Source organism: Tamandua tetradactyla, chromosome 5 (genome assembly GCF_023851605.1).
Source record: "Tamandua tetradactyla isolate mTamTet1 chromosome 5, mTamTet1.pri, whole genome shotgun sequence".
NCBI classification, from domain to species: Eukaryota; Metazoa; Chordata; class Mammalia; order Pilosa; family Myrmecophagidae; genus Tamandua; species Tamandua tetradactyla.
In genome coordinates, this window is record NC_135331.1 from 164679268 (window position 1) to 164697476 (window position 18209).

The window sequence follows — 18209 nt, forward strand, 5'->3', positions numbered from 1 at the left end:
AGTGAAATCTCTGATTTTTTGGTCAATCATCTCATTAATGCTCAATTGTAAATATCTAAAGAAAAAAGTGCAAATAGATTAATTTAACTATGGTCTATGTGCTTTGGTGGTAAGTAGCAAGGGATGGTGAGGTGGAGGTGGAGGGGGGTGGTGGGAGAACTGTGGGAGGAAGTATAACTATCTTGGGCGGCTAATATTCTAAGGTCGCCTCTCCCTTGAGTTTCTCTGTGATAGGAGATAAAGGTCCATGGAAGGCACTGCAGGTACTACTAATGTAGTGGCTGGTGAGACGACATTTTGACTTTAACTCAAAATGTTGAAATGGGCAGGGACCTGCTGCCTGGGTCTCCAGGCTTAGTCAGGACTAGGGCAGTGTTCAACCTGGGTGCACAGGCTTGTCCACCTCAAGCCTGTGCAAGAGCAGTGTTTGCAAAATGCAATCCAAACGTGCAAGCTGAGGCAGAGAAGGCATCAGAGTCCTGCTGCCTGCCAGGAACAGAACGGTGATGAAATGTTTTACTTTTCCAAACCCGAGTAGCAGCAAATTTCTCACAGTCTCCCCAGCCCCAACACGCACTCACAGTTTCAACTCCCCCAAGGGAGTTGATGGAGGAAGACAAGACCAAGTTCCACAGGAAAAGAAATTAAGTGGGTCTTTCTGAGGGTTGAAAGGAAGTAAGTGGAAGCCCAAGAGGTCCAGAGAGTGGGAGAAGATATGCGATATTGAATAAAAAACCTTCTGAGGGTAATTCTTTGGCCCCAGTGAGTGGAAGTGTGACTTTCTCCCCAGTTTGGTAGTTCTGCTGCTGCTCTTTGGGCTCCCCTGGAGCTGCCCCCCATGGCCTCTGCTTCTTGGTCCCCTCAGTCTGTTTCCCATTTCACACCTGATCCCCTCCCCCACCTCCTTAGGCAGCAGGCTTTGCTTCTCTGCTCCTTCTGGGTCTGAGATGACCTGCCTTATTTTTCCTTGTTCAATTTAAGTGTGTGTGTGTGTGCGTGTGTGTGTGTGCGCGCATGTGTGTGTGTGTGTGTGTGTGTGTGAGAGAGAGAGAGAGAGAGAGAGAGAATGTCGACAGGTCATTGTAGTCAAATGTAAACAAAAGGAGCAGTGGAAGAAATAGGAGAGAAATGGCATGAACAGTGCTATTTGCCATGCATCTTCTGGTCTTCGAGTCGCACTAGCGATGTGTGGCCTTGGACAAATCACTTTTCACATCTCGGTTTTCTTAATGGTAAAATGAGGGTGACAATTACTACCACACAGGACTGTTATGAGGTGCCTGGCACATGATAGGTTCTTAGGAAAAAGTATCTGAAATAAATCACAAAAGAGGAAAACAGAAGGCCGGTAAGTGTATAAAACATGGTCGGTGCCCGCATCCTAGTTATTGTAAAATATAATGCACACCAGAAAGTGTATAAAATATAAAGGTAGAGTATAGTGATTAATGATAAAGTAAGCACCTGTGTCGCAGGACACAGGTCACAAAATAGAATATGGCTGCCCCCTCTTAAGTCTCCTATAGGTCTCTTTCTGATACCTCCCTCACCACCAAAGCCAGTACTCAGTTGAGGTGAGCGAGGCATTTGCCTCAGGTGCAAAATTTAAAAGGACACCAAAAAATTCAATAACCAAAGTAAAATATTTCAAAGCATTATTTTTAAAAATGAAAAGTTAATGGGAAAAACTATGAATAAAACATCAAAATTTAATAAGGGCAGGATCAACACCACAAGATGTAACCATGTCCTTAATTGTTGATGATTCACATCTCTGCTTCTCTTTGTATTTTTACCAAGACAACACAATTTAGTTTTCCTGTTCTTGAATTTCATATAAGTGGCATTGTATGCTGTGTTCTCATGTGTGTCTAGATTTATTCCATCAACATTATGTTTGTAAAGTTCACCCACAGATTGTGTATAGATGGAGACACTCATTTATATTACTGTGCTCTATTTTATAAATGCGCCACAATTCATTTATTTGTCCTACTCTTGATGGGATTTGGGTCTGTTGGGGGCTATTGCGAGTAATGCTTCTGTGAATATTCTTGTAGATATGTCCTGGAACTGCTCCTAGGGCAGCAGTTCTCAAAGAGAAGTCTGGGAATCCTTGGGGATTCCCAGAATCTTATGGGAGGATCTATGATTTCAAAACTATTTTCATAATAACGCTAAGATGTTATTTGCCCTTTCACTCTCATTTTCTCACAAAGATACAGTGGAGATGTAAGGGGCAGCATCATATGTCATGACATCTTTGCTCAGTTGGCAAAGACAATTTCTCAGTTTTAATTTCTGACCTGATAGACTTTTTTTTACATGGGAATGGAACCCGGGTCCTCTGGCATGGCAGGCAAGCATTCTTGCCTGCTGAGCCACCATGGCCCACCCCTGATAGACTTTTAAGACTCTAAAGGGTCTGAAACCAAAAAGTTTGAGAATTGCTGCTCAATTCTCAAGGAATTCTCGGGGAATTCTAAGGAATTCTCATGGAGTATTCTCAAGGAATTCTAAAGAATGTACTGAAGAGTGAAATTGTTTGCCCATAGGATATGCATACCTTCGGTTTTGTTAGATAATGCCAAACTATTTCCAAAGTAGTGGTACCAATTTACACTCTGATCATCATATATTAGAATTCCTGCTGCTCCACAGCCTCTCTAAAATTTGGAATGATTATTCTTTTAGTTTTTTTCCAATCTGGTGGGTATGTAAATGTTTCTCATTGTGACTTTCCTTTTCATTCCCTTGATTACTAATTAGACTGAATACCTTTCCTATATTTGTTGACCATTTGTATATTCTCTTTTGAAATGCTTATCCAAATCTTTTTGTATATTTTAATTATTGACTTGTAAAGGTTCTTAGTGCTGGATGTAGGCTTTAAATATCTTCTCCCATTCTCTGGCTTGTCTTTTCACCCACTTTATGATGTCTTGTGATGATCAAAGTTCTTGATTTTAATTTTAATAGAGTTAAATTTGTTAATTCTTTCCTGTATGGATAGTGCATTGCATACTTTGTTTAAGTAAATTGTTCTCTACTAAAATGTCATGAAGATATTCCACTACATTTTCTTGTAAATGCTTTATAATTTTGCCTTTCAAATTTTGGTTCAAAATCTACATGGCATTGTTTTTTTCTTTGTGGATGATATAAGACAGGAATCCCATTAATTTTTTTCCATATGGATACTTAATGGTCTCATAACTATTATTCCCTTTGGCTTTATAACACCACCTTAGTTAAAAAAAAAAAAAGTCAAGTGTTCACGTATGTATGTTTTTCTTTTCTGTCATGTTTCATTTATCTGTTTATATCTCTGTGCCAATACCATCATGTTTTATTTATTTTAGCTTTATAAAATAGTTGATATTTGATCAAGCAAGTTCTCCTATTGTGCTCTTTTTGCAATGTTTTGGCTATTCTTGACCCCTTGAATTTCTATAAAAGTTTTTTTTTGGTGGGGGGGTGCATGGTCCCGGAATTGAACCCGATTCTCCCGCCTGAAAGGCAGGCATTCTAACCACTGAACCACCCGTGCACCCCCTATAGAAGTTTTTAATTGCATTGAATGTATAGAACAATTTGGGGAGAATGGCCATCTTTACAATATTTTATTTTACAATCCATGAACGTGGTATTTCTTTCCATTTATTTGTCTTCTTTATTTATTCCTTTAAAAAGTTTTATAATTTCCCATGTAAAATTCTTCTACTTTTTTTTTTTAATTTGGTAATTTATAGTTTCTAAATTATACCCTGGTGAATATTGTCATTTTCTAAATTTTACTTTCCAACTCAATTGCTGGAAGAAATGCAACATAAAAGGATAATGAGATAGGCATTTTAACCCATCAAATAAACAAAAACAAAAAAGTGTGTGGTATTCAGAATTGGAAGATACAGCAAACTTGCCTTTTCATACACTGTTGCTAAGAGAATAAATTGACATGATTTTTCTACGAGGGACTTTGGCAATGCATGGGAAGGGCCTTAGAAATATGTATATCTTTTGATCCAGCAATTTTATTTCTAGGAATATATTCTATGGGAGTAATTAAGGATATATGCAGAGATAATCTAGAAATATGTTTTCTGCAGCCTGCAATAAATTGAAAATAACATAAACAAAAAAGTGTGGGAAATGTGGTACATTCTCTTGTTGGAATTTAATTCAACCATTAAAAATACTGTTGACTCATCTTTATTGTTATTAAAAGATAGTCATGAGGGTGGGCCACAGTGGCTCAGCAGGTAGAGTTTTCCCCTGCCATGCTGGAGACCCGGGTTTGATTCCCAGTGCCTACCCATGCAAAAAAATAAGATAGTCATGATATATACTGTTCAGTGAAAGAACAATATTCCAAACTGTACTTACAAAATGGTATAATGCTGCATAAAAAGGTAGTAAGAAAGAGAGTAGCAATGGTTATTTGCAATGGAAACATTAAGGATAATTATATTTTCTTCACTGCACTTGCCATTATATTCTAACTTTCAAATATGAATATGTCTTTCTTTTATTTTTTTTTAAGATGTCCTTTTCCATTCTCTGTCTCTTCCCTAGAGATTGTGTTCCGTATTTGACAAACATCTCACATGACCCTCACAAAAATCCACAGGACAAGTATTTCAGAAGCTGGATTTGGGGGGAACATTTTAAGGAGACTAAGGCCAGAGAATAGGACTTTGTTTCTGTCTGAGAATCATTCACTGAGAACTTCGTTGATAAATCATTGCTCCAAACCACGGGCTGTTCCATTACATTCTGTCATCTGTCTCTTGACCGATGATGGGGGGAGGGTAAGGAAATCTGGACAGTGTGGGTGATGTGATCATCTGATACATATTTATTGAGCACCCATTGGTGCCAAGAATTGATGAAGGGCTGGAGACACAGTGGTGACCAAAACCTATTTTCGTAGGTTTACATTCTGTAAGGAAAGACACACAATAAAGTATATGCATAAAAACACAGTGAATTTCAGGTAATGATACGTGCTATGAAGAGAAATAAAGAAATAGGATCTTGAAAGTGAAGGTCCTATTTACATGGGGTAGTCCAAAGGCATTCACTTTACCTTGTTGCGTATCTTTTATGCATTATGATCTGGGGAAAAAAAGAAGTTTTAAAAGGGGCTAGACTTCTGTTTGTCATCTTTATTCTAGACATGGTACATTGAAAATGAGCACTCATAAGCAATGACATGCCAAGATGCAAACATCTTTTATAAACTCATCTGAAACAGCTGTTAGTTTCATCTGCATCTCACCAACTGAGGGCACTGTGTACTTTTTAAAGCATGTTCACATATATAATTTCATGTGAATTTCTCATACCTTTTATGACAGATGAGGACTTTTTGACAGGATAAATGATTTGATGGCCTACTCAGTAATATTCCTAAGTTCGCTTTATGAAAGCATGCATTCTGGGTCTTAATTTGAAGAGTATTGCTAGAAAGTCAATTCTTACTAGAAATTACAGGAAGCAAAGAAACTTCCGGGCAGTGGATATGAGTTGGAAATATAAAGAATGTTCCATTTTTTAGAAATAAATCCAGTATTTTCTGGTGTACTTTCAGTTGTGGTAAAACTGAACTCAAGGTCACTAGAAGTTTCAAAGGCATCTTGAGGGTTCTCTGCTTTGTAGAACTGCCAGCTCTCTGTTCCTTCTCCCTTCCTGGTCTCAGTAACTTGCAGAGCTGCCTACCTGACTGTTTTCTGTGCTGGTGGGAGCTAAGGCATGCTGTCACGGGGCTGCTTCACCCTCTTTCCCTATCTCTCTTACCACGTCATTTATAGATGGATTATGTCATTGAAAATCAGTCCCTGGGCCTCTTAAATGTTGAGATAAATTTTTTTTTTTTTTTAGTGTTTTGAAGTCATTATTCTTGATCTTAGACATAAGTTACCGTGCAGTCATTCTTCTTAAATTGCCAGGTTAAAGAATATGCCTTTTCTGGTTCTGAGGCAAGAAAAAAGGAACTAGAACTAATTTGACTACTTCATAATGAACACATTTCTATTTTTCAGTTTGGGTAAATTTCTTCAGTCCAATCAGGAATGAACTTGTCAGTTATTTCATTATACTAATAAGGAGAGGCATACAATCCAGGAGGTAGGGTGAGAAGTGGTTTGCTATAAGTTTTAAATTCTTTTATCTCCTCTTAGTTACATATTAATGCATTGCAAAAAATATCCACCAAATTAGGATTATTTATCTCCATGGTAAAGCAAATTAATTTACAATGCTACAGTAATCTTTGTGGGAAAAAGAGAATATTAGGGGGTCTCCGTAAAATTTACATATTGTGAAACATTCTTTGTTTTTTGTTGCCCATAATTAGGCAGAGAGTAACTATTCATCAGATTCCCAAAAGGAAATAAGAACACTTAAATGGAATAATTGAGGAGAGTGATGTGGAAGTATTTATAAACTGTGGGCAAAGTTTTAAGGAAACGAAGAGAAGTAACAGAAGTTTAAGCTTCAGATTCCTTCCCTTCCATAGCCTCTTCCAAGGTCCTGTACCTAAATCTGTAATATAAAATTCTGTGTTATTTTTAAAGGAAGATCCCCAAATTATATGTACTTCAGGTATCACAAACAAAGAATAATGAAGCACTCCTGGGCTAGCAGTAGTTGAGAGCCTTTCCTGGGTGAGGCCTGTAGGGGGGAGAGAAGGAAGCAGGTACAGGACACTGGAGAGGGAGAAGGGTAGCTGTCGGAAAGGAAACACCTCGCACCCACTGTTCAGAGTCACCTGAGTTCTAGCGGCAGTGCTCCATCACAGCTCCCACTGTATTGCAAGGCCTGTGAGGAAGCACCACATGCGTAATCAGTCCATTAATGAAAGTGGTGTATAAATCATATCTTGTAAATAAAATCTTATTTTTTAATGATATAATTTCAGACAGGAAAAATTCCTGAGCTGACTTTTAGAAGGCCTGACTTGTGTTTTAGAAAAATTATTTAGAGTCTTTGGACAATAATTTGGCTCTTCAAGGTAAACAGAAAATGTTGGTACAAAAAGTATTAGTGGAATGAATGACTGAACCATCCTATATTCTCACATTCTCTGATTTTTTTATTCTTTTCTGATTGATCATCCAGTATTAGTGACATTAAACAATTAAGTTTCACTGTGTCTGTGTAAAAACAGATGACCTAAAGACAAATCTTACTTGCAACAGGAAGTCCAATTTTTTTAAATAAACTTCATTTCTTCATTAAACCCTTTGGTTTAATTGTGAGAAAATACTTGGAAATAATGACATTTTATTTTTTTCATGAATTATGGCTTTCATAGTCAATAATACCTCTTTTTTACGATGCTATTAAGCTTGGAATTAAAAAAAAAGGTTTTCACTGTTTTTTCACTCATCAGGTTACCTATGATTTTACACAACAGGATGTGATAAGCTCAAAGTGGCAGTGTGAGAATAAAACAAACACATGGAGTTGTAAGTAGAGAAGTATGTGTCATGCATGTGAAGCTGAAAGGACAGAGAAGAGATAAAAAGGAAAACAGTGAGAGCAGAGATATGGGGTGGGGTGAGCTTTGAGAGTGGCGACCAATATCAAAAATAGCACAGGGGCTAGCAAGCAGCTCTCTTCCAGTGACTGGGGAGGAGTGGCAGCAGAGAGAACGGTTCTGATGATTTTATGGAAAGTAGTGTTGGTTCGACCATATGAGACTGAACTATGGGTCAACAACATTAAATGCGGCAAGTCCATGCACGCCCCATGTGCCTTTTCATTACAGCTCTGTTTACTACTAAACAGTGCCGTAGTCTGTAGGTCATTTAGTGCAAGCCTGAGCCTTCACTCATCCCAACAGGCCTGTGTTTACAGCACGGTGTAATAACAGAGGCTCAACATTCTGTCTCTTTGAAATCATTAGGAAGCAGCTAAATTATATTAGTGTACTCCTAGGGAGGGAACTGTATAAAAATGTATAGACAAGTATTTATTTAAGAAGCTAAAATGAAGGGTTTAATAGGTCAAGATTTATTGATGGGGACATTTCATTTCTTCTTTTGCATTTTATGTGTTTTGGTGTCGGTATATATGTGCGTCTATGTGTGTGTTTAGAGTGGGCCAAATATGTATATATATATATATATATATATATGGCACAAATAATACCAAAAAGGAAAACACAAAATGGTGAGATGGGGAGGAGAGTAAATTATTTCAAAAGCCTGTTTCAAAATCTATGTCCGTAGCATCAGGGACCCATATTTGGAACTTCCCTTAAACCTAGGCTTCATCTGACTGACGGTACTGTATTGGATGCTCTTCTGTTATATACTTAGAGTAGTAAAATGCAATTTCAACTTTAATTTCCAAAGTCTTCAGCGTGTATATACTGGAAGTTGTAAGAAAAGAGTGGTGACTCATCCTGAGAGGTATCCTTGCTTTTTGTGTGCTTCTCTTTCTCCCAACATAAATTCTGTCTAGTTTTGACTGTTTCTCTTTTATTCTCCTTCCCCACTCTCCATCTTGGTTTTCTAGTTATCTGTCACATGGTTCTAAAGTATTTCTTGCTGTTACTGAATATAATTTTTTAACCCCTGTTTTTTTTTTCTTTTTTGTATGCTGTATGGGAGGGGTCACAGTTCGTTCTTTTTCCATGTCAGTACCCCGTTATTGCAGCACCATTTGTTGAAATTTTGTTTGTTTTTGTTTCTTTGCTTTTTGGGAAGTGCACGGGCCAGGAGTCGAACCCAGGTCTCCCACATGGCAGGCGAGAATTCTTCCACTGAACTACCCTTGCACCTCCTCAACCCCTGTTTTTACTTTTAAAACTTGAAGGGTAGAATAACTTACATTTTTTAAGTCACACTTAATAATAATAAATTTAATAAATACTTAAAGATATTTTTAAAACTCTGTATCAAAATATAAATTGCCGCACAAAGGTAAACACATATAGACCCATGTCTGGGTATTGTGAAGCTAAGGTAACAGCAAAGCAGCACGGCCTACCGTGTCATTCACAATTTAGCCAGCTCATTGTGGCTAAATTGAAGCAGGGAACGAAGATATCTTTCAGAAATCAACAGTGAGCTCTTAAGGAATCTCAAGTGTTTTTTTAAAAAAAGAGAGTTCCCTTTGCATGGTGATGACCACATTTTAGAGGGATGCACAGGCGAATACATGTTAGAAGTTCTTGATCTGCTTTCCCGTGTCAGGTTCAGGCTAGGAGCCAGCAGCAAACCTGAAGAAAACTAAGTTTGTGTGCCAGCAACTGCGTCAGCACACACAGCTTTCACATGGACAGAAGAGAGCTGCACTCAAGAGGCCAGAGTAAATCACAGACCGAAAAGTTTCCCACTCTGTTTCTAGTTATCCCAAAGATTGCTGATGACTCTTTTAAAAGGAAGGTGAGAGGTCAATAATTCTTTAGTAGCAGCAAATACCCTATGTTTACCTCTAGCTGTTAGTCCCTGTGCCCAGGTAGCGACGGCAGACAGGATATTTTAAAACAGTGTGTCTGTTACATTCTCAAATCGCACACCCAAAATATTTTTTCAACCATTTCAAGTGCAATACTTTTAAATTTAAAGCAACGGCTCCAGTTGGCAATCTGAGAAACAGTGAACACATTGTTTTGCTTGTATGTCCAGATATTTTGAACATATTTTAGTTTGTTAATTTATCCTGTATTCCCTGACTTTTTGCTGTTCACTAGTTGAGGAAAGAGCAATTATAAATTTCAGATATATATATTCGTATAAAAGTAATCAAATTATACTTGTATAACAGTACAAGGTAACATTTATTCAGTGGCAACTACTGACAGCAGGTGCTGCCACACCTAGAAGGCTGAGAATCAGAGATCAATACCACAACCTGTGTTGCCTGGGCCTCTCCACCCTGGTGGAATGTGTTCTTGTCCTAGATTCTTAAACATGCTCCTTACTAAGCTATATCTCATACTAGCAAACAAGAACTCTCTAAAACATGTCCTAGCACACAAGCCATGGGCCATTTCTAAACTAGTCCCGTTGCATACAGCTCCCCTCCAAGTAGGGTGTGGAGGATGCAAAGTGCAGGCTTGCACAGGGCTGTGTGGAGGCTACCTCTAGTGAGGTGGGCAGAGAGTACGAGATAAAAAGAGAACGGCCAAGGAGGCCCCGGGATTGCCTGGATTCTGCTGCAGTCTCAGACCTGAGGACAGCAGCCTGAGACTGCTCAGGAGCCTGGCTATTATGGAGCAGACCTGGGGAGCTGGAGGGAGCCTGATGGGTCCTGATGACTGTTTGCCAAGCACTCTCCTTCCTCAGTAGATTATCATCAAGGTTGGGGGAGAAGGTGTTCGGTCAGTGGCCACCCATCCCAGGCTCAGGATTACAAATCCGAAGGCTCCTACCTAACCTCCAACTCACCTAATTTGTCATCCTGTATGCCATACTCACTCTTCTTCCATGAACATTGGAAAGAAATAATCTCTGGCTGAAAAGAAATGTGTGTCCTGTGTTAGGAAGGGGTGTCTGTAGACTTAATATAGGAGGAATGGAGCTTTTTGAGCCAAGCTGAGAGGCTCTTGTTCAGTGATGTGATATTGGAGACACATCAGGACTTTTCTCTTGGGGGGAAGATTGCATTCCCCAGTAAATGAGGGTCTATCCTTTGACGTGGCTAGAGACCCCACTGATTAAGAACTGTGAAATGTGCACCTCAGCCAGATGGATTGTGCCACATACTGTTTCTGCTCCTCATTTCCAAAGAAGATTTGTTGGGTTTTTTGTGGAGTGCATGGTCCAAGAATTGAACCTGGGTCTCTCACATGAAAAGCAAGCATTCTTCCACTGAGCCACATGCACCTGAGGCTTTATTTTTAAATCAACTTTATCAAGGCATAATGAACATTAAATAATAAAGTGCACCCATTTTAAATACACAGATTGATGAGCTTTGACAGGTATATACATGTATATAACCATCACCACAATCAAGATATAGAACATTTCCATTGCCTCCAAAAATTCTTTTATGCCTCTTCCCAGGCAACACCGCCCCACCCCCACCCTCCAACTTCCTGGGCCCTCTAGGCAACCACTGGTCTACTTTGTATCATTATAGACTAGAGTTTCTGGACTGCCATATAAATGTAACCTTTTGAGCCTGGCTTCACCCACTTAATATAATGATCCACATGGTTAATATGTTTCAGGAGTCCATTCCTTTTCATTGCTTAAATGAAATTAGTATTCTAATGTATGGATGTACCACATTTTGTTTATCCAGTTGGCAGACAGAATTGTTTCCAGTTTGGGACCATTATGAATGAAGCTGTTATGAAAATTCACATTCAAACAAGTAAACTGTGGAATTCTAGGAAATTCAACTGACAGATAAGGCTGGCCAGTGATAAATGGGTTGCCTCTCTTAAGGGAGGGAGAGTCAAGTGGTTGATGAGGGCAAGTTACAAAGAACAAGTTTTTGTAAAAAAACAGCTATAGCTGAAAATGGAAAAATACCTGGACTGAGCAGAGAGAGGACTGCTGATCAGACATCTTTCAACCGCCTGGGAAAAATGGATTGCAACATCACTGACTGAATGGAATAATGCATACACTTAGTTTTGACTTGGGCTGGAATTGAGCCAACAGACTCAAACCTATTTTCCTAGCTACTTCTTCAGGATATGTTTGAAAGCCTGTCCTGGCAGTATTGACAAAGATCTCCATCTGAGAGTCAGAAAGACCTTGGCAAAGTGATAAGTAGCCTTGGCAGTGGGCATAAAAAGAGTACCTACCTTAAAGGGCTGCTGGGAATGGATGTGACTCATCTAGCAAGCGCCTGACCCATAATGAGTTGTTACGTTTGAAAATCATTTAATATTTCTCTGACTTGTAGTAAAAGAATCCAACTATATTCCTTGGGATATCTAAATATTTTAATGTATTGTTCTCAAATGAAACCACTAATTCTTCCTATATTATTTATATAATTATTGAAAAAGTGGATTACTAATCAAAATCTGGTTAGATTTTTCAAAGTTTATCAACGCAGTCACAAAAGCTCAGTGGCTGTGTTCGGTTTTCTTCCACCGCAGCTGACTAGCGCCAAGCACCTACCCCCAGGTGCTTCTCATAAACCTCAGACGTTTCTCAGTTAATCAGATTCATGAGCACTTCGTTGAGAGCTCTGATTTGGTGGGTGTTTAGCGCACAATCCATTCATTCCTCTGGCTGGACTCTGATTCGGTGTCCCTGTCTCACCTCCACGTCCTCTAAAAGGGGACCCTATGGTTCAGTAGAAAGACTGAGGGCTGGAAACCGAGGATTTGAGGTTGAATCCTGACTTTATTCCCCCCTCCCTCCAACACACACTTTGTTTCAGTCTCTTCCCCTTTCCAAGCTTCATTTTCTTCATCTGTACACGGTGGAAACAGCACCTTGCTCACTAGGCTGTAGCAGGGATTACGTAACTATGGTCAGTAAGTGCTTGCTGACCCTGTTACTTGCATGCTTTTTCTTACAACTTTTCTCGTTCCCCACCATTTCCAAAGTCCACTGGCTGCGCACACAATTCAAATGAAAAGGAGCTTGATCACTGTTTAAACAGCGATCAAGATTCTTCCCATAAAAAGGCAATGTAAAAACGGCCCGCACCAGGAAAAGTGGGGCTCATGTCTGCAGCACTAGGGTTCAAGTTAGCACCTGGGATTTAAGGGGAAGAGTTCATTCTTACGTTACTGTAGCCACACAGGTCACTTGGGCTCTGTGGAAACGTTTACACGGAAAAACTCTTCCCTCCCACATGCACCAACGCTGAGCTCGCCGCTCGCGCGCCGTCCCTTTAGGAGGTGGGCCCCCTCCACTCCCTGCCCATGCCCCCGCCGCCCACCTACCCCCTCCGCCCGTGGGCGGGCTTGTTTTTATTGATTTGTTCTGAGTTCCTTCCCGGCTTCCGGCGCAGCGCAGGCACCTGGTGCGGGCCTGGGGCAAGCGTATTTTCCCCATTCCCGGGATACTTGCGGAGAGCTCGCAGGTAACCCCAGCGCCCTCAGCGGGGCCTGCCAGCCTCCGAGCCGTCCTCGCCCCACGCCCCGGCGCACCGCGAGGCGCTTCCCTTGCGCCCGCGCCTCTTCGGCCCGAGGGGTGGGTGTGCGGGGGCGGTCTCTCCTCCACCTCCGCCCCCGCTCCCGCTGGCACACCTCCGCGTCTACACTCGGATGAGCTCCCGGAAGGGAATCTCGGCGGCGGGCTGGGTTCGCGGTGACCGGCGGGGGTTTGAATGCCGCGCGCTTCTCCCATTGGGGGAGCACAGGCCCGGCCCGCGCGGGAAAAGCGCTCGGCTGAGGGCGGCGCCCAGGTGCGAGAGCCGTCGGCGTCTCCTGAACGCTTGCATTTTGCAATTATGCTGAACCTGGACTACTTAACTGTTCTCGAGTGAGAAGCCTGCCGGTGCCGTTTGTTCTAGTCCTCCTTCCCTTCTGCAAAAAAGACAAGGCAGGGTTTCGCCTTAATATATTTTAGTGTGTTGACTGCTACTGGATAGTTGGCATGGTTGTTCTGAAATCACTTCTTTGGGGGCGGGGGAGAGGTTAAATAACAAAAGCAGGAGAGAACTTGGCATCGCTTGTTCTGTATATGTGAGTCTGTCTCTTTCGGATTTTCCTTTAAGAACACGAATTGTAGTTTAAAATGTAACCCTGGTACAAAAAATACTCGGTGTTTAAGGCAATTCAAGAATTCATTTTGTTGGAATCAATGTAGCATAGATACAACTTTTTCATTCATAATAACAAACTCCAGTCTATTTCGGCTTGTAGTGCATGCATAGTATACTACTAAGGAAAAAAAAATCGTATTCTCATTATGTTTTCTCCCATCTCCTTTTATTTTTCAGTCCAGAGCACAACCTCCAGAGGAGAACAAAAGGAAGCCAGTTTTGGGAAAATTTGGCAATCTGTTCACAGCAGGAAGGAGAAGGAACACCAGAAACGGGTTAGAGAGCGCCGCCAGCTTAAATGCCAAGTCAGCCGCTCCCAAAGATGTAGCAGCTTCTAAACTCTCGGAGAGAGAGAATGAGAAGAGTAAATCTCAGGGCAGTCAGCCAAGGCCAACCGACGCCTGCGGGGAGGGCTCCCCCCCGGAGAGGCCCCGGGAACCCGAGGGCGGGCACCCCGAGGACTGTGTCCAAGCAGCTCCCCCAGACGCCGAGCCGTCACCTTGCCCGAGCAGTCCTGCAGCGGCAGCGGCTGTGCAGCGGTGCCATGAAAGTGATTCACCCCAATTAGAACCTCTGGAGGCAGAGGGAGAGACTTTCCCAGATCCCAGCGCCGCTGCCAAGCAGCTGCATTCCACGCCAGAGAGTCCCTCCGGGCAGGACACCGCAGAGACGCCCGCCTGCAGTCCGGGGGAGGCCTCTGCGCCCGGCGCTGGCCGCGGGCAGGAGACAGTCCGGGGTGAGAGGGGGGTGCCGGGGACGCCCACCGGGGAGCGGCCTGCGCCGGGACTAGGCGAAGCCCCTGACGGGGCCGAAGGACGCTCGCTGGGGGCGCAAGACACATGCAGCCAGCGCCTCGAGGACGCATCCGCTCCGCCAGGTGACCCTGCCGCCCCGGACACAGAGAATAGGGCCAGCTATTCCGACGGCAAAGCCGGCCCGGGAGGGCGCGCCCAGCCCGCCAAAGTGCTCACTTTGGACATCTACTTGAGTAAGACTGAGGTGGCGCGGGTGGACGAGCCGGTGGCGATTGCCCCTGGAGCAGAAGACTGCGGCGATTCGGACATGGAGAAGAGGTCTAGCGGTCGCAGGTCCGGGAGGCGGAGGAAATCGCAGAAATCCACCGATTCCCCCGGCGCAGACTCACTGCCCGAGAGCACCGCGAGGGACGACGCCGTGTTCGACGACCAGGTGGCGCCAGCCGCAGGCACCGCGAGCGTCTCGGCGGAAAAGAAAGTGAAATCTCCGCAGGCGGCCCCCGAAGGGGGCGTTGCCTCGCCGGGGAGCCCGGAGGCCAAGGCAAGTCCAGGCCCCAGAGGGCAGCCCCGGGCGGAGGCCGACCGCGGCAGACAGCCGCTCCCAGCCTCGTCCCCCACCAAGAGGAAGGGCAGGAGCCGCGTGCCCGAGGCTGTACCCACCCCGCCCGCCAGCGGCCCGCGGGCCCCCGCCAAGGAGTCCCCGCCGAAGAGGACGCCGGGGTCGGACGCGGGCCCCGCTGCCAAGGGCGCGGCGGGGGAGAGCCGGGAGGAGGCGGTCATCCCCCGCGAGCTCACGGTCAGAAGCAGCTCGCTCCTGCCGGAGATCAGGCCGGAGCACAAGCGGGGCTCGCTCCCCAACCACTTGGAAGGCCGGGGAGAAGGAAGTCGCAGTCGAGAGCTGGGCAGATCCGCAGGCGGTTCCGACGCCGACGGCTGGAAGCTCAGGAACCAGTTCGGTGTCGGCAGGTCGACGGTGACCACCAAAGTGACGCTGTAAGTAGCTGCGGACTTGGGTTCCCGCTGGGTGGCGCTGTCCGCAGACGCACCGGGAGTCTTTGCGTTTGTGGAGGAACTGCCGGTGCGTCTGATTTTCAACTCTGTGTCTAACTTAAGATAGTGAAAGGGCTGGTTTGTACGGTTAAGGTTTAAGATTTGGCAGCTTGGTCTGCTAAGTCTTGTTTTAAATAAGATTTAAGTTGAAGGAACGTAAAGGCAAGACGTCCCTTGCGACTTGGGGTTTACAGAAACAGACTACGTGGTGTGACTTGAGTTAGTTCTGTGATTCATTCAGAATGTACAGTGGCATTCCTGGGTAGAAGGCGCTTAAACACATACAGTGGATTTGAAAGCATGAAGCGAACACTGACATGTTCAGTATGACCCAGTGGCTTTGCAATGTGTGAGTTTAAGAGAATTCACCGAATCTTTTATGGAACTCAGTACCTTGTGGACTTAAAGTTAAAACAAACGAAAAACCCCTCTTATTCAAGAATCTTACTTGCTTTTTCCCCTTTATAATGTTAGGGAATCTGGTGATATTTTTGTCTCCAGTTGAAAAATAATTTTCACTTGGTTATTGAAATGGAGAAAGATAGGTGTTCTTATTGAACGAATATTTTCTAAATGAGAGGACACATTGAAAGAATCAAGCCCAAAAACAGACTGACTGCTTGCTTGTCAGCTTATTGATTTTTACAGGTATTTGTTGAGTACCTTCTATGCATGGTATTCTGGTAGGTACTATGGGAAATTAATAAAACAAAGACACACACACACAAAAACCGGATTCAATACATCATCCTTGAAAGGTTTATGGCCCCATCTGGACCGCTGAGATGCAGATAAATAAATAATATGAGGTGCTACCTGATTAAACTACTAAATGGGTATTACCAGTTTTAAAGACAGGGCAAGTGCAGGGAGGGAGAGATCACTGTTGGTTTCTGGGGTAGGTGGGACCTGTGCCTTGATAAATGTGATTTGTGTAGAGGAACGGGATAGGGAAGGCAGTCTGTGGAACTGTTAAGATCTTTCCCAGCCCCACATTCCCAATTCCCACCCCAAATTAGCACATATGAAAAAAAAAAAAGAACAACTAACTGCCTAAGTTTTTCCTACATTCACGTATTGATTAAGGGAGATGGTACTTTCATAGCATTATCATTCTTAAACTGAATGATTTCATTCTTTTTATTTATTTTTATTTAAATTCTTAGATAAATAAGCTTTAGAGTAAGGAGATCTGTTTAGTAAACACTGGAAAGGAAATTGTGGTTAATGAATAACTTGAGCTACCTCTTCGGCTGCCAACCTGGAGACCTTTGATACAGTCAGCTATTTATTCTGTAACGGCAGCATTGCAGAATGAATGATGCCCATTATTTGTAGAAGATCAGTGTGACTGAACATTCAAACCTCCTAAGTGTGAGCCTTACAAAATGTTGCTGTGTTCCTAATTAAGCATGCTTCACCTGTCTTCCATGCAGAATACACCAATGGAAAAACCAGAAATGTTACACTATTAAGAACCAGGGTAAACAAACAGCCAGAAAGGATCTTAGAATGAAACTGTTCTTCATGTGCTATTTCCTATAATAGAACTAAACAAAGTATCTTTTTCTGAGTACTGATTATTTTCTACCTTAAATTTTCCTTTACCAGGCACTTGGTTTATTTTTGTTTTTGCACAGTGCCTTGTATATGGTGAGTTCTCACACTATTAAAATGGAAAATTAGTAATTCTAGTCCCTCGATCCATTTCTGCTTGAGTAATGGAGTTTTATAGACCCTTTAATTCTTACTATGACTGGATGCAGCATGGATATTAGATTATTTTTAAAAAGAATTTGAGATTGAAGTGCTAGAAAACGGTTTTATAGTCCCTGAAAAATAATGAATAAGAAGCAAAATTTTCTTAACTGCTAGAAAAAGTAATTCAAGTTCTCTGCCAATGTTGAGCATTGAAATTCTTAAAATGGTGTCTTTAGAATAAGGAGAATTTTTCCCTCACATTATAACCATGGCTTTTTAGACTCCAGATTATTTTTCCCTCTCATACTGTAATGAATGTATTACATCATGAATTATAGGAGCCTTCCTTTTAATCAGTCTGAACTAGGTTAATTGAAGTGACTCTTGGTAGCAGAACTTAATAGCACAGAAAGCATGGTTGTAAAATGTATTTTGATCTTGGTATGAATCTTTAATGTTCAGATGTGTGTTTCCTGTCCATAAGTTAGCTTGTTTGATATATGCTAACCTATAACGTTTTCTATTTACATCATGAACACTTTGATGTTTGACTTGAGTATGGTTCCTTGAACTGATTGGTTAGAATTGTTTAAAATGTGTATTCCTTGGTATGTGGCCATCCTTCATTAGCATTTATAAGCTCCCAGTTTCTAATCATCTCACTGGGTTTAGTTTAATGTTTAAGAAATGCTTGTAGCTAGTTTTGCTTGTAAATTTAAGACATGGGCCCACAATGAGGGAACTTAGATTATTTATGAAGATATTGGGAGAAGCAGTGCCTAGGAGATATTTATGAGCATATGCCAAATTTTATATTTCAATAAAATAAAAAAAAAAAAGATAATGTAAATTCTCAGTGCTGTATCTGTGGAACACTTGATGATATCTAGCCCAGTCTCCTCCTTTTATTCAGAAAAATAAGGTGTCTCACCCAAAGTCATACCATCTGCCCCTGAATGAGGTATGAAGCTTCTCGGGCTCAAACTTTTTTTTTTTTTGCATGGG

General features: G+C 42.3%; 1 protein-coding gene across 3 annotated transcripts in view; it reads left to right on the top strand.

Annotated features, from left to right (window-relative positions):
* Window positions 1-18209, top strand: part of CRYBG1 (crystallin beta-gamma domain containing 1) — a 226531-nt gene that overhangs the window by 161053 nt on the left and 47269 nt on the right. For all 3 annotated transcript variants that reach the window (XM_077162543.1, XM_077162544.1, XM_077162545.1), the window contains one exon: window positions 13876-15446. In XM_077162543.1, the coding sequence (XP_077018658.1) occupies window positions 13876-15446 (1571 nt within the window). The remainder of the gene's footprint in view (window positions 1-13875; window positions 15447-18209) is intronic.